Source organism: Bos indicus, chromosome 2, assembly GCF_029378745.1.
Source record: "Bos indicus isolate NIAB-ARS_2022 breed Sahiwal x Tharparkar chromosome 2, NIAB-ARS_B.indTharparkar_mat_pri_1.0, whole genome shotgun sequence".
NCBI classification, from domain to species: Eukaryota; Metazoa; Chordata; class Mammalia; order Artiodactyla; family Bovidae; genus Bos; species Bos indicus.
Window position 1 is genome coordinate 26,513,037 of NC_091761.1, and position 21,615 is coordinate 26,534,651.

Consider the following 21,615-nt stretch of genomic DNA (forward strand, 5'->3'; position numbering starts at 1 on the left):
TCACTATGCATCTCTAGGTCCGTCAGGTTTATTCTATTTAGAAGACTGTACAATGCAGAAGTAGATTATGGGCCTGCAATTCACTTTATCATGAAAATGTCCAGTCTGTGCTAGTTTTTAGACACAAAGAGAGATACACAAGAATGTGATTCAAATCTCTATTTATTAATCCTCTGTACTGTATGAACACACAGGCATATAGACTATGAGAAATATAAATAGATAATAATTGTATGGTGATCTATTCTCTAACCACACCAAAAGCTCAGATTTTACCATCAAGCCTAATTATAAGTTTCACATACAAAACAAGTACTGAAACTTAACCTTGTTTATTCACTGCTAGCAGTGAAAAGCTCCTAATAAACCCTTCCTTACAGTCAAAGGACTAATAGTACCACTGAAAGAACTTAAGTATTTCTCAAAGAATGCCTAAAGATACTAAAAATACTGGTCTGTCTTATCCCAGTGTTTCAATTCTAGATAACTAAGTGCCCTCCCCTCAAAAAAGTCAGCAAACAGACTTACTTGAAAAGTATTAACAGGTCTGTGTCTTTGTACTTCTGGCCAGGGGTCTCAACAAACTTTTTAGCTGATTCAATACTATCAAATACAGCAAATATTGAACCCTTTGAAAAAAGGAAGAAAAAGAATTTTTTAAAGTTACATCCCAGTTATTTTCAACCAGAAAAAGTAACAACATACAAGCATACCTTAAATGCTTTGTGCAAGGTTCTTCTCATCTGAATATTTAGTACTTGACCTTTATCTTCTAACCATTCTTTTATGTCATCAAGAGCTGCATCTGTCGGGAAGCCTTTCTACCAAAAGAAGAAACACACAAATGGCAGCTCAAGGAAACAATGTCTCAGAAATTCTGATTTACTGTGTCTTGAAATGAAGCCAGGATATACATATTATCTTTCTGTCTCTTAAATGTTTAATAGCTCTAGTTAAAAGCTGTATTGACCAGTGCAATAGAAGTGACCCGTTTATCTGGGATCCACTTCAAAATAATCTAGGTAGGGCAAAGATAAAGCAATATTAATCACGTTAATAACTGTTGGATAATGGTACATTATATATTCAGTCTACTTTTGTATGTCTTAATTTTTGCAGTATAAAAAAATCTACTTAAAAATTAATGTTAAAATAGCTATCAAGTTTAACTGTTGATAAATAACAGCTGATATGCACTGGGTGCTTACAGTACGTCAAAGATTTTGTCCAATGTTATATGTTTTGTTTTTTTTTTCATTTAATTCTAACAACAGTTCTATAAGGTAAAAAATATTATCCCCACGTAGGAAGATAAGGCTTAGAAAGGTTAAGAACATTGCCCAGGAATATACAGCAAGTGGTGAAGCTATGATTCCTGAGTCCTTATTCTTATCCAATAAGAATCTATGTTATTTCTAAATAACTTTTAAGACACAATTAAAGGCCCACTTACAATATAAACAGATCTGTTTTTTACGTCATTTTTATACTCATCAGTCACTTCAGGGAGAGGTTTGCTTGGAGATCTTCTAATTTTAGTTTTATCTTCACTTATTTCCATGAGTTCTGCCTTTGATTTGCTCAGGGCCTCTACTATTACATTAAAGTCTGTCGTTAAACGGTTTAACCTGAACGAATACATATAAAAGCATTGTAAGATTTAGGAAAAGCCCTTGCTGTTAACAGAAAATCTAATAACTTAAAAATGTTTTTACCTATTAAACTTTATCATTATCTCCAAAGGTACCCAGCCTTCATCCAGTTTGATCTGTTCCTTTAAAAATTTGTCCCGTGGCAAATTGAAGTCTCCAAAATAATACTGCAAGATAATTACAATATACTGCAGAGCACTGTAGAGTATCGACTCTAATCGTGGAGTTTTAAAAATTACCATTACATCACCAAATTCTAGTCTTTAAAAGTAGCAATATGTGTCAAAAGTTAACTGGCAATAAACATTTTCCCTTAAATACACTTTAATAAAATACTTATAGTACAAATTAAAACTAAAAATGACTATTGAAACAATGTAATTAGCAGATATAATAGAAAGCCTTAAAACAAATTTAAGGATTTAATAGATGAAAAGCCTCATTTCAGTGTGGAAAGAAGAGATTGTTATAAAAAATGGAATAAACTTGTTAATCACTTTAATTTAATTGTTTTTAAATTAGAAAAATCTAAAAGTTTATTAAATTTCCAGTGTTATTTTAAATTCCCTGTTACAACTTTACTAGTTTCTTTACAATTGTGAAGAAAAATTACAAATTATTCTGTGTTCAATATTTAGATACAAAAAGTTTATCAAAATGTATAATTGAAAGCAATGAAAAACATTTTCACCTAACAAGTTTGCCAAAAATTCTAAAAATAAGAATACCTAGTATTGGCTTGAACACAGAAAAATGGTCATGCAGGTAGAGATATTAACCAGATATTAATTTGATATTAAATATCAAGTTATTAAGAAAAATCGTGCATACCCTTGAGGCAGAAATCAGTAAACATGTTTAATAGTATTTATTTATAAAGATACTCATCACAGAACTATTACAGTTAAAAAATTGGAAATGTCCTACATATCAAATAGTAAATGGTATAAATTATTGATGATATGAAACTACTACCCCAAAATGCATCCTATTTTTGGTGGGAGGGAAAGGGAAAAAAAATTATGTTATCGTGAGTACTGACCAATGTGTCAAAGGGTCATCAGTCTTTTAACCTTGACTACCTCAACAGCATGAGATTTGAGAAGGGGTAGGTTGTTGGAAGGGACATTATTGACCTTTTCCACATACATTTTTGTATTATTCCAAATACTGAACATGGAATAATTTATAATTTTTCTTCACAATTATAAAGAAATTAGTAAAAAAAAGTTGTAACACAGGAAATTTAAAATAACAGAGAAGTGCAACTTTTTACAATACCTAAATTAAAAAAAAGTTTAAGAGAACTTTGAGAACAGACACTTAAAAGTTACGATGACTGAGAAGACCTAATTGAGCAGAAAAACTATCAGGACCTTCAAGAATACAGTGCTTTTTAACAGGGAAGGTATTTCACAAAGAATTTTTTAATTATCCTTCTATGTGCTATGCATTATTCCAAAATGTTTAACATTTTATGAACTACTGTAAACCTCACAACCATCTTATGAGGGTACTAATTCTATCCTCATTTTATAGACCAGGAAACAAAAGCAGTAAAGAAGTTAAGTTATGCTGGTCTATAGTGTTACCTTTTGAAATGTCTTTGTCCTTGGGTTTTAGAAACTGGCTCCACCAATATAACTGTACACTACTGTACATCTACCTTAACACCAGAATCAAAAACAAACCAAAATGTTCGATAGGTCAGTATATCAAAATTAAATGCTTTTTGTTTTAAGGTCCTAAATGTCCTCTTAAAGAATCTGTTTTCACACTGTAATACCACAAGAATCATACCTCAATTTGATGACAGATTTTGGCCTCCAGAGCAGCCATTTTTTCATTATCACCATTTTCAGCCATTTTGGCTCTCTGCAAAAATTTACAAATTGGCATAAAAGTTATTTACCTTTTACACAGAACTCAAGACATTTAAAAGAATGTTTTAATTATCAATATCCCTCTATTTTCCTAAATAAAAACCAATTTCACAGGTTCAATTTCTCTACTCAATTTTCTAATTTCAACAAAAAAATTTTGAAATAAGTGACGAAAAACTATCAACGATCCTCACTTCTTTCAGCCATTGTTCTATCCTCTATAACAAAGTGAGTGGGTCATCTTCATTTAGCTGATCCAGAAAGCTGAGGGAAAAAACTCCATGTATAGCGTATCAGTTGTCAATATCATGGATCTCAGTCTTGTTTGGTGTGAGCTGAATTTCTTAAAATCAGCCACAGTTGATTTACCAAAAACAAGATTATGTTATAGAAACTTTTGGGTGAAACAAAATTTTAAAAATGTTACACAGCGTTAAATAAATGCTAATATTAATATATGAAAACGATCATTTGAGAACCTGAGAACACTAAAAGAACATTAAACTGGAGTATGCCTACTATTTGGGCTTCTCAGGCAGCACTAGTGGTAAAGAACCCGCCAACCAATGCAGAAGACAGAGATGGGTTCCATCCCTGGGTGGGGAAGAAACCCTGGAGGGCATGGCAACCCACTGCAATATTCTTGCCTAGAGAATCCCATGGACAGAACAGCTTTCTGGGCTACTGTCCATAGGGTCGCAGAGTCGGACATGACTGAAGCTGACTGAGCATGCACATACACATGCCTACTAACACTGGTTAACCTAACAGCCACATTCCCGTTTCACATCCTTCACAATAACATTGCAAGAAAATCATAAGTCTGTGAAGTTGGTTTGCTAGGACCAACAGTCTCCTGACTTCAAATTATTTGCTTCTAGTACTCCATTAAGCCATCAAAACACACTGTATAAAAGTATATTTATAAGAATTCATCAAGGCTATCTGCCATTGGTTAACTCTAGTGATCCACTTCTTGGAGGCAACCCTTCATAACTTGTAATTACTATGCAATAACATGGATGCACACTGGAAGCTCTCCTATGGTGCAACACCTTACTGACAAAATTTGGTCAATCTTACCCAGTGGTTTTTCCACCACAATTCCTAAGTTATTACCGTGATCTGTTGTTGATTAGTCGCTTAGTCGTGTCCGACTCTTTTGCGATCCCATGGACTGCAGCCTACCAGGCTCCTCTGTCCACGGAAATTCCCAGGCAAGAATACTGGAGTGGGTTTCTATTTCCTTGTCCAGGGGATCTTCCAGACTCAGGGATCGAACCAGCGTCTCCTGCACTGGCAGGCGAGTTCTTTACCACTGAGACACCAGGGAAGCCCTACTGTACTCCAGAGCCTTCTATAAAAAAAAAGGTGAAATAAAAGAACTATTTAGTCCCTGTAACACTTCTTTGGGCTACTCAAAACTGGAACTTCGTTTCATGAGATACACTCTTAGAATGTACAACTGAAATATTACCCACGTTTTTCAATTTCGTTCAGAAGCCCTAATGTGAGTGAATAATGACCGTTAAAACCCAAGAGAGTGACGCCAGGAGAGCATCTGCGGCCCCGATTCCCTGACCCCAGTCTGTCTCGTATGATCCAAGAAACCCTTCTGCGTTTAACCCACATCAACCTCCCCAGAATCTTATACAGCCCAACCAAACATTAGCTTTCGGCGACAGAAGATACGAAACCTTAAAGACGCAGTGGGGAATGCAGGGAGCCTGCGTCCAAATAATCCGCCACAGTCCATCCCAAAGCAACCAATTGGTCGCCTGGGCCCCAGCCACGTGCGAGGATATCCTAGCTCCCGCGAAGAACGCAGGATCGGCTCCCCACCTCGCAGCGGCCCGCGTCCCTTAGCCCCCAGCGCAGCTTGCCACGACCGGCTGCGGCCCACGCGGCGCTCGCCCGGAACGCGAGGAAGGCGAGGAGCGGACGCACCCAGCGTGAGGCAGCAATGAAAGGGACGCGCCGTCGCGCAACACGCAAAACAGACCCTTTTGTACTTTCTTCTCCTTAGCCACCTAGAGTTGCTCACCTTTCAGTTCCTGGCCCCACAGAGACGCGCCACAGGGTCACCAGCAGCGTCTGCACTCCTCTGAGACGCCGGCTTGCCCACGGCGCGTAAAGAAGATGGGGGCCGTCCCGGCAACCCTTGCGGTCAAAGTGGGCGGGGCTTCCGGCGCACCCGAGCCGGCTCCGCCCTGTGAGCATGCGCCTCGGCTGCAAGCGCCCAAGGTCTGAGAAGTCCTGCGCCTTGTTTCGGTGAGATTGGGTTACAATGTTCAGTAGCACTTTGGAAGGGCTAGGATAAATATTTATTTTTAAGTATTTCTGGACAGCATTTGTATTTCCAGCCCTTCCTTGGGCTCTCCATTCACATGAAGTGGTTGACTTTTTTCTGTACTTAAAAAAAAAAATTGTTTTGATTATCCGTAATAGTTAACCCATTTTTTAAAAATGACAAGTAAAACATTTCACTTTTTAAGTGAAAAATTCATGGAATCTTAAAGTTGAGAAAAAAAATACAGTAGAGAGTTAGGAGCTGGAACTCTTGAAATCAGACTGCCTGCGGTCAAATAGTAACTCTCCAGTTTACAGGTTGTGTGACTTTGGGAAAGTTACTCAACCTCTCTATCCTTCATATATAAAATGGGGCCAGTGATAACTATCTTACACTTTATATAGCTGTCGTGAGTATAAAACATGGTACAACATACACCTTCTGTCGGGAACTGTGCCTGGCATATAATAATAGGAGCAGCATATATTAATCTAAAACAAAAAACGTCTTTTTACGAGACCGAAATGCCATCGATAATAGTGCAGAAACCTACTGCTCTATTGAATGAAGTCATTCAGTCGTGTCCGACTCTTTGCGACCCCATGGACTGTAGCCTAACCAGGTTCTTTCATCCATGGGATTTTCCAGGCAAGAATCCTGGAGTGGGTTGCCATTTCCTTCTCCAGGATATCTTCCTGCCCCAGGGATTGAACCCAGGTCTCCTGCATTGTAGGCAGACGCTTTACCGTCTAAACCACCAGGGAAGATCTATTAGAGCGCCTTTTTTTGGAACCAGCTGCAAAGACTGTGGGACCTTAGTTCCCCAACCAGGGATTGAACTTGGTTCCTCAGTAGTGAAAGTCCAGCACCCTAACCACTGGACTGCCAGGGAATTCCCAAGAGCCCCTTTCTATTAGTATATTTTTTGCACAATAATTTTAGTCACTTAAAGGATTTTTTTCTTGTGGTAAAGCACATCTTTCCAGCGTTTTCTTGAAAATTTAAAACGTCTGGTGAAATAGTCTGTTAAGTGAGTTCAGAGTTTTTTGGCAGTTCCAAAATAGATCAAATTAATTTATCTGGGAAAAAAAAAATTTCAGTTATAGATTGAATCCAGACATTACATCAAGCCAACGGAAAAAAATTGAGTTATGCTGAGGTAATTTAAATTCAGATTAATCATGTTCACTTTTATACACTCAACAAATATTTATCAAGTCTCTACTTTGTGCCAGACAAAATAAAAACAATTCACTTTTTGATCAAGTTAGAATATAAGTATTTAATAGGACAAATCATATGCATGTCAGGGTAGCCCCACTCAGTGGTTCTGAATATTGTTTACTCCATGCCTACTAATGTCCTGGTATGGAGCTTGGCAATGGGAATAAAAAGAAGACCCAGACTCTGCCTAGAGACAGTGACACCTGAACAAATGTCCCTGCTCCTTTATGCCCCCACAATGTCTGGGTAAACTACAGATACAGCCTACTACCAGAAACCACACTCATTGCAGAAGATATATTTATTATTCCCATCAGGCCCCTGGTCCTTTACGCTCCCTTTCTTCTTCCTTGTCTCTCTCTTCTAGGGGCCAAGCTCTATGCAGCTACCACCCTTCAGGGAAAATGGATTCCCGGCTGCACACGAGGAAAGTTGTTTTTTTAGATGAAGAACCAAAAAGACTCTCTCATGCTGATATCCATTTCTCTCATACCATAACTGTGTAGGATAGTATATTAAAGACCATCTTTTTGAGTGTCGACTTAGTAAAAATATTCTAGAGAGTAACTTGGTAATGATATGTGCTAAAGTTTATGATATGCATAGTTGATGCCCCCAAAGTCTACTCCTAAAAGTGTATTCTAGGGAAATTTTTACATATGTGCTTAAGAAGGTATGGTCAAGAATATTCATAGGTGTATGATATATAAATGCAAAGAACTGGAAATACACTAAAGATCCACCAAAAAAAGAATGGGCAACTAAATTGTGGTGTAATTAAACAATGAACTAATAAACTACACAGTAATGAAAACACATAAACCAAACTGCATGCATTAACACTGATGAAATTCACAAACATGCTAAGTAGAAAAAAAATTTTTAGAAGAAATATAAGTAGCACCCCTAGCCATTGTGGCAATGAAAAATCCCTCTACATTTCTAAACACTAAGAGATGGTTATTGCTTTTCCCCTTCCTTTTCTCCAATACTGAGAACAATTAGTCTAGGATAATGGCATTATTCTAGCTTAGTTAGGCATTTAGTTTGAAATATTTGTTAGCCATCCAGGTAGAGGTGTCAAGTGGAAAGCTGATAGATGAGTTTGAAACTTAGGAGAGAAGGCAAGGTTGGAGATACAAATTTTGGAGTTATTAACATAAAGAAAACATTTAAAGTCATGACATTAGATGAGTTCTCCTAGAGAGAGTATTGACAGTGAACATAAGAGCCCAAGACTGAACCTTCTAGCATTCCAACTTTTGGGATATTGGATAAAGTAAGAGAAGCATGCACATGAACTAGAATAAGCACAGCATTCAGAAAACTCAGATCATGGCATCTGGTCCCATCACTTCATGGCAAATAGATGGGGAAACAGTGTCAGACTTTATTTTGGGGGGGCTCCAAAATCACTGCAGATGGTGACTGCAGCCATGAAATTAAAAGATGCTTACTCCTTGGAAGGAAAGTTATGACCAACCTAGACAGCATATTAAAAAGCAGAGACATTACTTTGTCCACAAAGGTCTGTCTAGTCAAGGCTATTGTTTTTCCAGTAGTCATGTATGGATGTGGGAGTTGGACTATAAAGAAAGCTGAGCACCAAAGAATTGATGCTTTTGAACTGTGGTGTTGGAGAAGACTCGTGAGAGTCCCTAGGACTGCAAGGAGATCCAACCAGTCCACCCTAAAGGAGATCAGTCCTGGGTGTTCATTGGAAGGACTGATGTTGAAGCTGAAACTCCAATACTTTGGCCACCTGATACGAAGAGCTGACTCATTTGAAAAGACCCTGATGCTGGCAAAGATTGAGGGTGGGAGGAAAAGGGGACGACAGAGGATGAGATGGTTGGATGGCATCACTGACTCAATGGACATAAGTTTGGGTAACTCTGGGAGCTCATAATGGACAGGGAGGCCTGGCGTGCTGTGGTTCATGGGGTCGCAAAGTCAGACACGACTGAGCGACTGAACTGAACTGAAGTCCCTAAGAGCATAGAGTGCGAAACCAACCCTGGTGGCCTCCTAGAATGGATTTACCATTTAATCAAAAATTTTTAAAAGGCAGATATATCTTTGCTAGATTGACACAAAAATGTAGATTGCTAGATTTTAGATCTGAGTTAGGCAACAGATCTGTCACTACGTGGCAGAATACTCTAATAAATCAAAGCTCCAGGCCAAGAGCCCCACTCTGAGACTGCTTGGCTTGTGCTAGACCTTTATGTTTTTTTGTGTGTGTAAGATGTATGTCAGAATGCCTAAAAGCCAGAAATCCAGTGTGTCTCTGAGCTTTGGGAATAGGTTGTAGGACTGTTTTTTTTGTCTTCCTGCTAATAGATTTTTTAATATATGACTTGTCTGAGACCTGCCATTATATAACAGATATATAAGAGATCACCTGAGCATGAGATTCTTGGAGGGAGACTTAGAGCCTGACCCTATGTCTGATAATTGGAGGCCTCTAATATCCCCTCAATTATCTACTAATTGTGAGTAACCAAGTTTTCTTGAGTCATTTGTTACATTTGACCCAATGCACAGGTTGATATATACGTAAATTGTAAGTAGACCTTATATAAGCCACAGAGAGAGACATACAGAGATTTGTTCAGTTCTGTCCAACTCTTTGCAACCCTATGTACTATATCTGACCAGGCTCCTCTGTCCATGGGATTTCCCAGGCAAGAATACTGGAGTAGGTTGCCATGCTCTCCTCCAGGGGAATCTTCCTGACCCAGGGATTGAACATTTGGAAGTTCATAAAACAGCACAGGTTCTGTACTAAGATTTCGTTTAAAATAAAATATTTGTCACACATAAAGGGAAAAGAAGGAGCTTTTGTGAGTGGGGGGCAGGTAGCTGTAAAAAAATTTTTTAACTTTAAAAACAAAAATTATACAAACAGTGAAGTGCATGAATTTCAAGGGTATGAGTTGATGAAGTTTCACAAATGAACACTACCTTGTAAACACTACCCGAACCAAGAGAACAGTTTCAGCACTCCAGAAAGTTCCCTCTTCCAGTCAATACCTCCTTAAAAGTAACCAGCACAGATAAGCTTTCCCTGTTCCAGAAAGTCATGTAACTGGAATCGTGTAGTAAATATATATGTGTTATATGAATGTACCACAATTGATTTACCTATTCTTCTGTTGGTGGATATTTGGGTGTTATGAATAAGCTGATCTGAACAGTGTTGTGCATGTCTTTGGGTAGATGTGTGTGCTCATTTCTGTGATTTATAGCTAAGAGTGAAATTACTGAGTCACCGGGAAGGCATAAGTTTAGCTTCACCATGCACTGCCAAATGGCTTACTAAAGTGCTCAGATCATTTTCCACTTGTACCAGCAATATATCTGCTAAGTATCCTGGACAACACCCTATCATTCTTTTAAATTTTGGCCATTCTAATGATGGTGGTTTCTCATTGTGCCTTTAATTTGTGTTTCCTTGATGATTTCTGACTGTAGCCTGCCAGGCTCCTCTGTCCATGGGATTTGCCAGGCAAGAATATTGGAGTGGGTTACCATTTCCTTCTCCAGAGGATCTTCCCAACTCAGGTATCAAACTCATGTCTCCTGCATTGACAGGTGGATTCTTTACCACTGAGCTACCAGGGAAGCCCCACATAGGCAAGTACATTGTATTTAAACTATTTACATAGTATCTACATTGAATTATGTATTATAATTAATCTAGACATGACTTAAAGTATATAAAAGGATGTGTGTAGATTATATACAAATACTATGACATTTTATAACAGACTTGAGCATCTGTAGATTTTGGTATCCAAGGGGGTTCTGGAACCAATTTCCCCTGCAGATACCAAGGGACAACTGTATACACACACTCACACACACAGATGGAATATTACTCAGCCACACACAATAAAAGAAATCTTCACATTGGTGAGAACATGGATGGACCTTGAGAATATTATACCAAGTGAAATATGTCAGATAGAGATAGACAAATATGTATTATCTCACTTAATAATGTGGAATCTAAAAAAAAACAAATAAGTTTTTAAAAACCCAGTTCATGGTACAGAGAACAGACTGATGGTTGCCAGAGGCAGGGTGCAAGATAGGTAAAATGGGTGGAAGGAGTCAAAGGTACAAATTTTCAATTATAAAATAAATAAATCATGGGAATACAACATACAGCATAGTGACTATACTGAATAATGAAACTAAGGACAATCATCAGTTAGATCTCTTACACTATAATTTACGTAATAAATAGTATCCTGTAACCTGCCTTCACTGATTAAACTTGCCTTGACTGTTTCTACAAATTGTGTACTTTCCAAGCCTCACCATGGTTATATAACATTTTTCAAGATTCCTTTAACCATCCCCTATGTTATCTAACATCTCTGACATAGATGGTTTCTCTGGTGTCTCAGTTGGTAAAGAAGCTGCCTGCAATGTGGGAGACCTGGGCTCGATCCCTGGGTTGGGAAGATCCCTTGGAGAAGGAAATGGCAACCCACTCCTGTATTCTTGCCTGGAGAATCTCATGGACAGAGGAGCTTAATGGGCTACAGTCCAAAGGGTCACAAGAGTCAGACACAACTTAGCGACTAAACCACCACCACTGACGTATAGGTTGCTATAGTAATGGCTGCGTAAGTTGTTTCTCAGGTGAAATGGACCTATATTGCCCAGTTCAAGCTGGTTTAGACTACTGACCATTTAACTAGTCCTGCATAAGTGTCCAGTGGATGACATTTTGATGTCCAAGGGTTAAAACTCCACCTTCGGATCATGCTACCATCCCTATTTTCTGAATGTACATCCTCTGAAGAAGGTTGTCTTCCAGATACACCTACACAGAACATTGATTACTTCTCTTCTTTCTTGACTCTGATGGTCTTTCTTATACCCCAGACCACCCTGCTTCTTTATCCCATAAATATCTCGAGTCTCTTGCCTTGGAATAGGTGAATTTTAGGTTTGTTCTCCCACCTCCTCCTTGCTTGCCTGCTTTGTGACTAAACCCTTTCTCTGCTGCAAACCTTGGAGCCCCCACGTTTGGCTTGCTGCCGTCTGACAAATGAACCTGGTTGGATAGCACTAATACTGTATTGCACGTTGAAAGTTACTGAGAAAGCAAATCTTAAAAGTTCTCATCACAAGGGAAAAGTTGTAACTATGTATGGTGACTAATGATAACCAGATTTATTGTGGTAAACATTTTGCAATATATATATATATATATATATATATATATCTCAACACCTGAAACAAATACAATGTTACATATCAAGTATAACTCAATTTTAAAAAGAGTAAAGAAAATGGTTAAGATGGTAGTCATATGTATATTTCCACATTATAAATTTTTAAAGAAACCAGGTAATCAGCTAAAAAGAAGATAAATTTCCTTGAGACTGGTCTAACAAAAGGCTCATTTCCATGAGACCCCTCCTACCACATCTAGGCCATGGGGACAGCTTAGGCTGCTGCCAGAGAAAGAGAGAACCCACCCTAATAAGGTGGCAGATGAGCCACTGCAGGTGCCCTGGCAAGCTTAGGTACTTGTGGCCCTCTGTCCTGACCCCAAAGAAAGATTGCATCAGAGGCAGAAGGGTGTCGTACTGTGGTATACTCATTCAGAAGGTCTGGTTCGGACAGATTCAATAATTCTATACTGGATAATCTTTTATGTTTTAAAATTCTATTTAAAAATAAGTAACTTGAAAAGGCAGGTTTATATACTGTTACATTCAGTGGAGTGAATGCCTTCTGATTCATCATATGGGTTCTCAGTTCCCATAGATTTGACATGGCTTTCAATAGTAAAGCTTTCTATACTTTTTGTCTCTCTCACTAGAAAGTCAGCTCTTTGAGGACACAAGCATATTCCTCAATCTTCTATTAAAGTAATACTCACTGTGCATAAATTGTCTTCTTTTATTAAATATATTTTCCAGTATTCTTGCCCAGAAAATCCCACAGACAGAGGAGCCTGGTGGGTTACAGTCCAGGGGATCGCAAAGAGTCAGACTTGACTGAGCACACACACACACACCACACACACATTAAATATGTTTACTGTAAAAACAGCGGTGGATGATATAATTTGGTAAGCTGAAAACTGGACCATTGAATCTGGCCTGGGTTCAGGGAATAGAGACTAAAGACTTGGCCTCCACTCAAGTTGCTATTACTTTGATTTTGTTCTGAATAAGCTAACAAGCAGAGTGAAAGATACAAACAAGATGTACATGCCAGAGAGTGAATGTGTCTTCCCATAGCTTCTCTTTCAGAAGGCACCCAAAGTTCGCATTTCTTAGCAATTCTGCAGGTGGGATATCCCTCAAGTCAAAGCCTCAGGAACAGCTTAGATGATCATAGAAGGTGATTACCTTGAGACTCAGCGAGCCATGTGGCCAGGCCTAACTGCCATGTTCTGAGCCTTGAAATTCTTATGCCCACAGTCAGGCAGTCTCCCATTTCCTCTGAGTACAAGGGAGGGCCTGGGAGTGCTCCATTGCATCTTTTTGGGGTTTTCGTGGGCAGGCCTTTTGAAAAACAATAGGAAACCCATACATGAAATTGAACCCAAGTATCGTCAAGCAAGGGCTTCCCTGATGGCTCAGATGGTAAAGCATCTGTCTGCAGTGCAGGAGACCCGAGTTCAATCCCTGGGTTGGGACAATCCCCTGGAGAAGGAAATGGCAGCCCACTCCAGTACTCTTGCCTGGAAAATCCCATGGATGGAGGAGCCTAGTAGGCTATAGTCCATGGGGTTGCAAAGAGTCAGACATGACTGAGCAACTTCACTTTCACTTTCATCATCAAGTAGTGTATTATATAGAAAATTATGGTTGCTATTGCTTAGGTTTAACATGAATTGTTAATTCCACAAATATACATGGCCTGCCTACCATGTGTTTGAAGATACAAAAGTAAATGAAACAGCCCCTTCCTCCTGCATTAGGAAAGCTTGGAGTCTTGTTAAATCCATCGTGCCTTTCTCTAAGACCCTTACTTTACTGAGGGTGGACAGGAAAAAAACAGGATACACTAGTTTGAAACTTTTTTTCAAGTTTATTTTCATTAATTCCAGGTTGTTTAATAACCTTTTGATCTCTTTTGGTTTTCCCCTATCCCTCTGTCCTCTGCTATTTCCCCTGAAATAATACTCAGTGTCTGTTTTCATTAACTCGATATGTTTACTCTGAAAACAAGGCTGTGTGCATGCTCAGTTGCTAAGTCGTGTCCAACTCTTTGAGACCCAGTGGACTATAGCTCGCCAGGCTCCTCTGTCCAAGGAATTCCCAAGCAAGAATATTGGAGTGTGTTGCCGTTTTCTTCTCCAGGAGATCTTCCTGACCCAGGGATCAAACCTGAGGCTCCTGTACTAGCAGGCAGATTCTTTACCACCAAACCACCTGGGAAGCCCTGAAAACAGAGCTGAGGGTTATCAACTTGAAAGATTCTTCCTCTTTTGTCTCTGGCTAAAGCAAACTTTGGGAGACTCAAAAGAACATGCAGAGGTTTATTCTAGTTCCTAGAGTGCTAGAAAGGACCACTGACAGAGACAGACAGAACTTCATCATTTTAGGATTTCAGGAGCGTATTGTGGAAGATCAAATGTGGACATGTGAGTCAGCCAGTAGTAGGCTTTGTACGATCTCAAATTCCAGATTAATCTGAAGAAAATGAACTTGTTCTCATGAAAATTCACCCTTTGTATTTCTTATGAATTTATTGCTTAATGAGTGCATATACTTCTTTCTATAATTGTTCCTGGATTTTGTAGATGCAAAATATTCTAAAAGAATTAACTAAGCCTAGGGAAAATCCTTTTACATAGTAAGTATACAAAAGATCTCTGAGTATACATACCTCAGGGCCTGTGAACTATTTGTTTTCAAAGTTCTAGTCTTTCTTCCTTCAGGCCTGAGCACAAATGTCATATCAGAGAGAACTTTGCTGACCACCATATATAAATAGAACCTCTCTCACAACTTTGCCATTCCATCTTCTTCATCCAGATTTAATTTTTTCATAACATTTATCACCAACTTCTTTTTCAGTTTTACTGAGATATAATTGACATACAGCACTGTATAAGTTTAAGGTATACTGCATAATGATTTGACTTACATATATCATGAAATGATTACCACAATACACTTTTTAAACTTTATCTTGGAGCTTGCTCAGGTATTATGGCTGTATAATATTCCATTGTGCAGTAGTGTCTTAATTTAAATAATTTTACATGGACATGTAGATTGTTCTCAGTCTTCTCCTGCTCCAAAAAATCTTGCAATGGATAAACTTGTATACGTGTTACTTCACACATACGTAAATACACCTGTAAGATAAATCCCTAGATATGCCTTTAGATATTAGAGTGATAAATAACTCTTCATCTTCACCCAGGTTTCTGAGCCAATTGAGACATAAATCAAAAGCATTAGGCAGATAGGTGATCAAAAGTATGACCTTTATTTCTGATAAGATCTGATGCTAAAGAATGTGACTTACATTTACTTACAAAAGAGGGCTTCCTAATTCTGAATCTCTCCATTTAATCATAGGTAATGTTGGTCACCTACAGGCCTCTCAGAACAGGTTTTGGAGAGAGAAAGGGCTTAGTGGAGGCTTCCCTGTTTATTCTTTACAAATGTAATAATTATAATAGAAAAGTCATCCCTGGTGCAGTCATTATGGAAAACAGTATGGAGATACTTCAGGAAATTAAAAACAGAATGACCATAAGACCTAGAAATTTCACTTGCAGGTATTTATCTGAAGAAAATTAAAACATCAATTAGAAAGGACACAAGCATTATTTACAACAGCCAAAATATGGAAGCAATCTAAATGCCAATCAATAGATAAATGGATAAAGAAGATTTTGTATATATTAATATAACGGAATATCACTCAGCCCAAAGAATGAAATCTTGCCATTTGTGACAACATGAATGGACCTTGAGGGTATTATGCTAAGTGAAATAAATCATGAAAAGACAAATACTGTATGATTTCACTTATATGTGGAATCTAAGAAACAAATGAATAAATGTAGCAAAACAGAAATGGTTGTAAATATAGAGAACAAACAGGTGGTTGCCAGAGGGTGGGGAAGTGAGAGGAGGAAAGAAATAGATGAAGGATATTAAGAGGTACAAACTTCCAGTTGCAAAATAAATGAGTCATGGATATAAAAAATACAGTGTGGGGAATATAGTCAATAAATGTAATACTTTGTATGATGATATAACTAGACTTACTGTGATTATTTTGAAATGTGGAATCACTATGTTGTCTATCAGGAAGTAATAAAGTGTGGTGGGTCAATTTACTTCAAAAACAAACTCATAGAAAAAGAGGTCAAATTTGTAATTACTAGAGAGAGGAGGTGGGGTGGGGGAATTGGATGAAGACAGTTAAAAGATACAAACTTCAATTTACAAGGTAAGTAAGTACTAGGAAATGTGCAATGTGCAACATGATAAATATAATTAACACTGCTGTATGTTAGATATAAAAGTTTTTAGGAGAGTAAATTCTAAGAGTTCTCATCACAAAGAAAAGGTCTTATATATTTCTCTAAATTTTTATCTATATAAGATGATGGATGGTCACTAAACTTACTGTGATGATCATTCTGTGATGTATGTCAAATCTTTGTGTTGTAGATCTTAATGTTACACAGTGCTGTATGTGACATGTCACATATCTCAAAAAAAAACAGGAAGTAAAAAACGAACAACAGCAACATGATAGCCATTCCTCCTTCTCCAGGAAGAAGCACGGCGGGGGTGTTAAGCTAGTAGAGCTACTTCCACGTGGAAGGGCCATCGGGAGAGGGGAAGACATGTTCCCCCGTAACAAGGAATTCTTCTGACCTTTTTTAAAAGTCTACAAATAATAAATGCTGAAGAGGGTATGGAGAAAAAGGAGCCCTCCTACACTGTTGGTGGGAATGTAAATTGGTACAGCCACTATGGAAAACGGTATGGAGGTTTCTTGAACAACTACAGAAAGAGTTACCATGTGACCCTGCAAACTGTGGTGTTGGAGAAGACTCTTGAGAGTCCCTTGGACTGCAAGGAGACCCAAACAGTCAATCCTAAAGGAAATCAACTCTGAATATTCATTGGAAGGACTGATGCTGAAGCTGAAACTCCAATACTTTGGCCACCTGATGTGAAGAGATGACTCACTGGAAAAGACCCTGATGCTGGGAAAAACTGAAGGCAGGAGAAGGGGACAAAAGAGGACAAGATGGTTGGATGGCATCACCAACTCAATGGACATAGGTGTGAGCAAACTCTGGGAAGTAGTGAAGGACCGGGAAGCCTGGTGTGCTGCAGTCCACAGCACTGCAGAATTGGACACGACTGAGAGACTGAACAACGACACAACTCCTTCCGGGTGAGCACCAGTATAGGCCCAGACACATACAAAAATGTAATATAAAAGTTTTCCAATTATCTGTTTTTCCATTCACATTTCAGTACCTGAGGTTTTAACCTTGCTTCTTTATCTTGAAATATAGCACACCAGATTTTAATTATAGTAGCTTATAATAGCTTTATAGCATTTTAATATCTGGCAGAGACTGTTAATGGTTCCAGTATCTGTTACCCCCTTCTTTCTGTCTATAACAAGACTGTAAGCTTTTACCTGAGCATGTGACTCTCCATCTTTGTGTCCACCTATAACAGCACACGTGCATACTACTGGAAGGACATAGACATTATCTCCAAATAAAATGGAGAGTCATCACAGGGATTTGCACAGAGGAGTGACATGATCAGGGTATTTCTGTTGTCAGCAGGGATTTATTTGCTCATCAGCAAAACCTGGTGAGTACAAGGCAAGGCATTTCTCAAATAGAACCAGAGCAGAACTAAAGCTGCTCTGCAGGTTGAGACTAGGATGACAGAGAACTGAGTGGGTGGCTCTCCCTTCACTTCACTACAGTTCTTCTAAATGTTTGGGTTTTATAGAAAGGGAAGGAGTCTGATGAGAGTTTCAGATCTTAGATTTATGAGACAGGATGCTATGCTGCTTCCAGAGATGTCTTTTTTTACTTTCTGGCAGTTGTTTTCTCATAAAACTTTGAGCTTCCTCATTGAAAAAGATTTCAAAGCTTCAGCTCATCCACGGCAATGGCCAGGAACATCTTTATTTATAACTTATGGAGTAAAAACACAGGTTCAAAAATAAATAAATCTTTTAAAAAGTAGGTTCACAGAAGGCGGATGTCATTATGGAAAGATGCCCAGTTAGAACTACTTTTAAAACATTACAGGTGCACTGATGAAAAACACAAATAGGAAATATAAAGCCACAAAATGCACTGGAAGAGTGAAGTTGTGTCCAGCCAAGAGAATAATAATTTATATTGGGCACAATTTTAATTTAAACTTTCTAACAATTCTGTGAACTAAGTGTGTGCTGTGATTTAGGTGGAGCTGAGGAAATGTTTGGACACAGTGGGGCTTCTAAACAGTGGGCAATTTCAGCCCCAAACCTTCTAAGAGAACTTCCTTCTTGTTTAAAAGACCAAGGTTATGGACTCTATCATGTTGCCTTCCTAACTTTTTTTTTTTTTCCTAACTTCTTTTAAAAGCAAAGATTAAAAAAACAAAAACAGATGCATTGTTAAACCAGTAACTTTGGGTTTCCATTCAAACTTAAGGACCACTGGAAAATAATTGTATGTCCTTTGTGGTGTTGGAGAAGACTCTTGAGAGTGCCTTGGACTGCAAGCAGATCCAACCAGTCAATTCTAAAGGAAATCAATCCTGAATATTCATTGGAAGCGCTGAAGCTGAAGCTCCAATACTTTGGCCACCTGATGCAAAGAACTGACTCATTGGAAAAGACCCTGATGCTGGGAAAGATTGAAGGTGGGAGGAGAAGGGGATGACAGAGGATGGTATGGTTGGATGACATCACCAACTTAATGGACATGAGTTTGAGTAAGCTCTGGGAGTTGGTGATGGACAGGGAAGCCTGGCATGCTACAGTCCATGGGGTCACAGAGAGTTGGACACAACTGAGCGACTGAACTGAATTTTGTGTTCTCTGGACCTGCAGTTAGGCTGAGTGGGAAACGTTATCCGAAAAAGTCTTATAAGCTCCTGGCTGAGCCTCCAAAAATAAATGTCTTTTGCTAGAAACTAGAGGATATAAAAGCAGAAATAAGCTCTAATAAGGACTGTATTTCAGAAACTTTTAAAAATTATGAAGAACAAAGTGCTCTAAAACTTCACTTTCAATGTACGTTTAGAGTTCCTGACTGGGATTAGTTACCATTCTTTTCTTCTGTCTGATGTAAAGTCTCAGGTGGTAGTTAGTCAGTTTCAACCTCACCTCCCCATTTACTTTCTATTTGGAATTTTGAAGAGGTCCAAAATTATTGAAAATTTATACCCAAAATGCTTGTTGGTATTATTATTCTGAGAATGATGTGTATGCATGTGTGTGTGTGTGTGAGAGAGAGAGAGAGAGAGAGAAGTGGAATAAAATGAATTATAAAGTGATTTTTAAATTCTGTTCTGCCAGGTGACTTTGAGAACCAGGATACTTTCTGTGAAAAAACAGATATAGATATTGGGCTAGAAAAGACTAGGTAAATACCCTGTGGAGCTTTTACCACTTCCTGATGATGCTGGGACCTTAGAAATTTTTAACTGTAATTATTTCTCTCCTGTATTTAGTATTTTTATTATTATGCATTTTAATTTTAGGCCTAGAAACATGGGACAATCTAGTAGCAATAAGCATCCGTAGCATCCAGACTATGGTCTTGAAATACCAGTTTTCACTGCAAGAAATCAGGGCTGCTTGGAGAAATGGCTGATTATAGGTTTGAGGTGGGAAATGTTCAGGATGAGCCAGGAGAATCTTGTCACACCAGATAGCAAAGGAACTGTCAAAAACTACTGGGGCTGTGCCAAAAGGAACTGGGAAGCAATCTGCAGAGCCTTTCACTGGCTCATGATGATAAACAGAGCATCAATAAGAGTAACTGCAATGGACTGAAAGATGCTAAGTGTATTTAAATCCATGAGTTCATAATGATTTAAAAAAACAATAAATCTAATAAATCACCTTTGAAGGATGCTAACAACTATTCATTTTGCAAACTGATACACAAAGTTAGGAATCAAGCCATTTCTTCTACCTTTCCCATACAAACTATACCTTCAGGTAAACAACTAGTAAGTGAAGGAAGGTTTCTCTTTATAGAAATATTTCAACAAATACACCAAGAAGAGAGAGCACTGGAAATCACCATTTTGCAACCCCTAATGAATTAAGGATTGGGTGTTGAGCATCTATGGCTGCTAACATCTGAAAGAGACAATTCTGTCATTTGATGAAGGAACACACCACCACCTGTGAAGCAGTTTTGACCAAAAAAAAAAGAAAAGAAAAATGAAATCTGAATCTGATTAAGCTTCTGGATCTAACTACAAACTTACAGGAAACTTGGAGGACAGAGGAACATGCTAAACTACACAATAGGAACACAATCAGTACAATGTCAACCCTGGAAAAACAGAATAAATGACCTAGCTTCTTCAACAAATAAATTGCAAGGAGTTAAAGAAAGAAGAGCTGGATGGGGAACTTATAGATTAAGAGACCTTAAAAAGTTTTTCATGCATGTGAAAATAAAGGTTAATGTGCCCTTAAGGAAATATCCTAGATCTTGATCCTATTTCACTTGCAGTTTAAAAATAAGATTTGTGAGAAACAGCAACTTTCAAAATTTTGATATTTAGAGTCTTAATTAAGTTATACTTAAAATCGTCTCCACAACTTTAATTATTTTGTAAAATAGTGTTTGCCCCCCCCCCCCCCAAGCAATGGCTTACATTTAATTACAATAAAATATTTCTCAGTCATACAACAGTGATTTGGAACTTGGAACAATTCTAACTGAGATGTTTATCTTTCTTAATCCTTTCTTGGTACATATATCAAGAGCAAAAAAAAAAAAAAAGAAATTTTGCAGAAAACAGAAGCTGGAAATAAAACACCTCAGATCACAAACTATTTTTCAAGATCCTTCACGCACCTCCAGATACTTTTCTGTAAAACTGATACCATCATCCTTCAGAAAAAAAGTGCAGAATATACAGATGAAATGTTAGACCCTGAGAAGACTAAGATGGGCTTCATGATCTCAAAATTAGCCAAGAGACATAATATGCACATATAAATGTTAAATTCCTTAAATGTGACAATGAGAGTTGTACTGTGGCTGAAACAGTTAGGAAAGAATTTCCAGTGGCTAGGCTGGGGTCAGGATTTTATAAGATCTGGACAAGCTGAAAAGGCGGTGAAGACGATTCTAACTGTTCTTATCTGTTCATAAAAGAGCTCTCTAAAGTACTACTGGATAAAAAAAATATTGGTTCAGCATTAAATGCAGATATTCTTAAAGGCAATAAAATTGTCTATAATTCAGTTACAGGGTGAAATAGTCTATAATTCAGTTGTTTCATTAATTCAGAAGCTTAACTGTTCTTCAATTCAACTGGCCCCAATTCAAGCAGTTTTA

General features: G+C 38.1%; 1 protein-coding gene and 1 long non-coding RNA gene across 3 annotated transcripts in view; one reads left to right on the forward strand and one right to left on the reverse strand.

Annotated features, from left to right (window-relative positions):
• Positions 1–5,702, reverse strand: part of SSB (small RNA binding exonuclease protection factor La) — a 10,163-nt gene extending 4,461 nt beyond the window's left edge. Inside the window, exons 1-7 of one of the 2 annotated variants that reach the window (XM_070803600.1) lie at positions 5,580–5,694; positions 4,655–4,892; positions 3,453–3,527; positions 1,716–1,819; positions 1,454–1,628; positions 714–821; positions 529–629 (exon numbers count right to left, since the gene is read on the reverse strand). In XM_070803600.1, the coding sequence (XP_070659701.1) occupies positions 529–629; positions 714–821; positions 1,454–1,628; positions 1,716–1,819; positions 3,453–3,518 (554 nt within the window). In that variant the 5' untranslated portion in view covers positions 3,519–3,527; positions 4,655–4,892; positions 5,580–5,694. Of the gene's footprint in view, positions 1–528; positions 630–713; positions 822–1,453; positions 1,629–1,715; positions 1,820–3,452; positions 3,528–4,654; positions 4,893–5,579 lie in introns of both variants that reach the window. The other variant, XM_070803592.1, reaches the window with a different exon arrangement.
• On the forward strand, positions 5,684–21,482 carry LOC109566637 (uncharacterized). Its single transcript, XR_002181863.2, has 3 exons — positions 5,684–5,806; positions 7,417–17,465; positions 18,739–21,482. It is a non-coding gene; the product is annotated as an uncharacterized lncRNA (long non-coding RNA).
• The last annotated feature ends 133 nt before the right edge of the window (positions 21,483–21,615 follow it).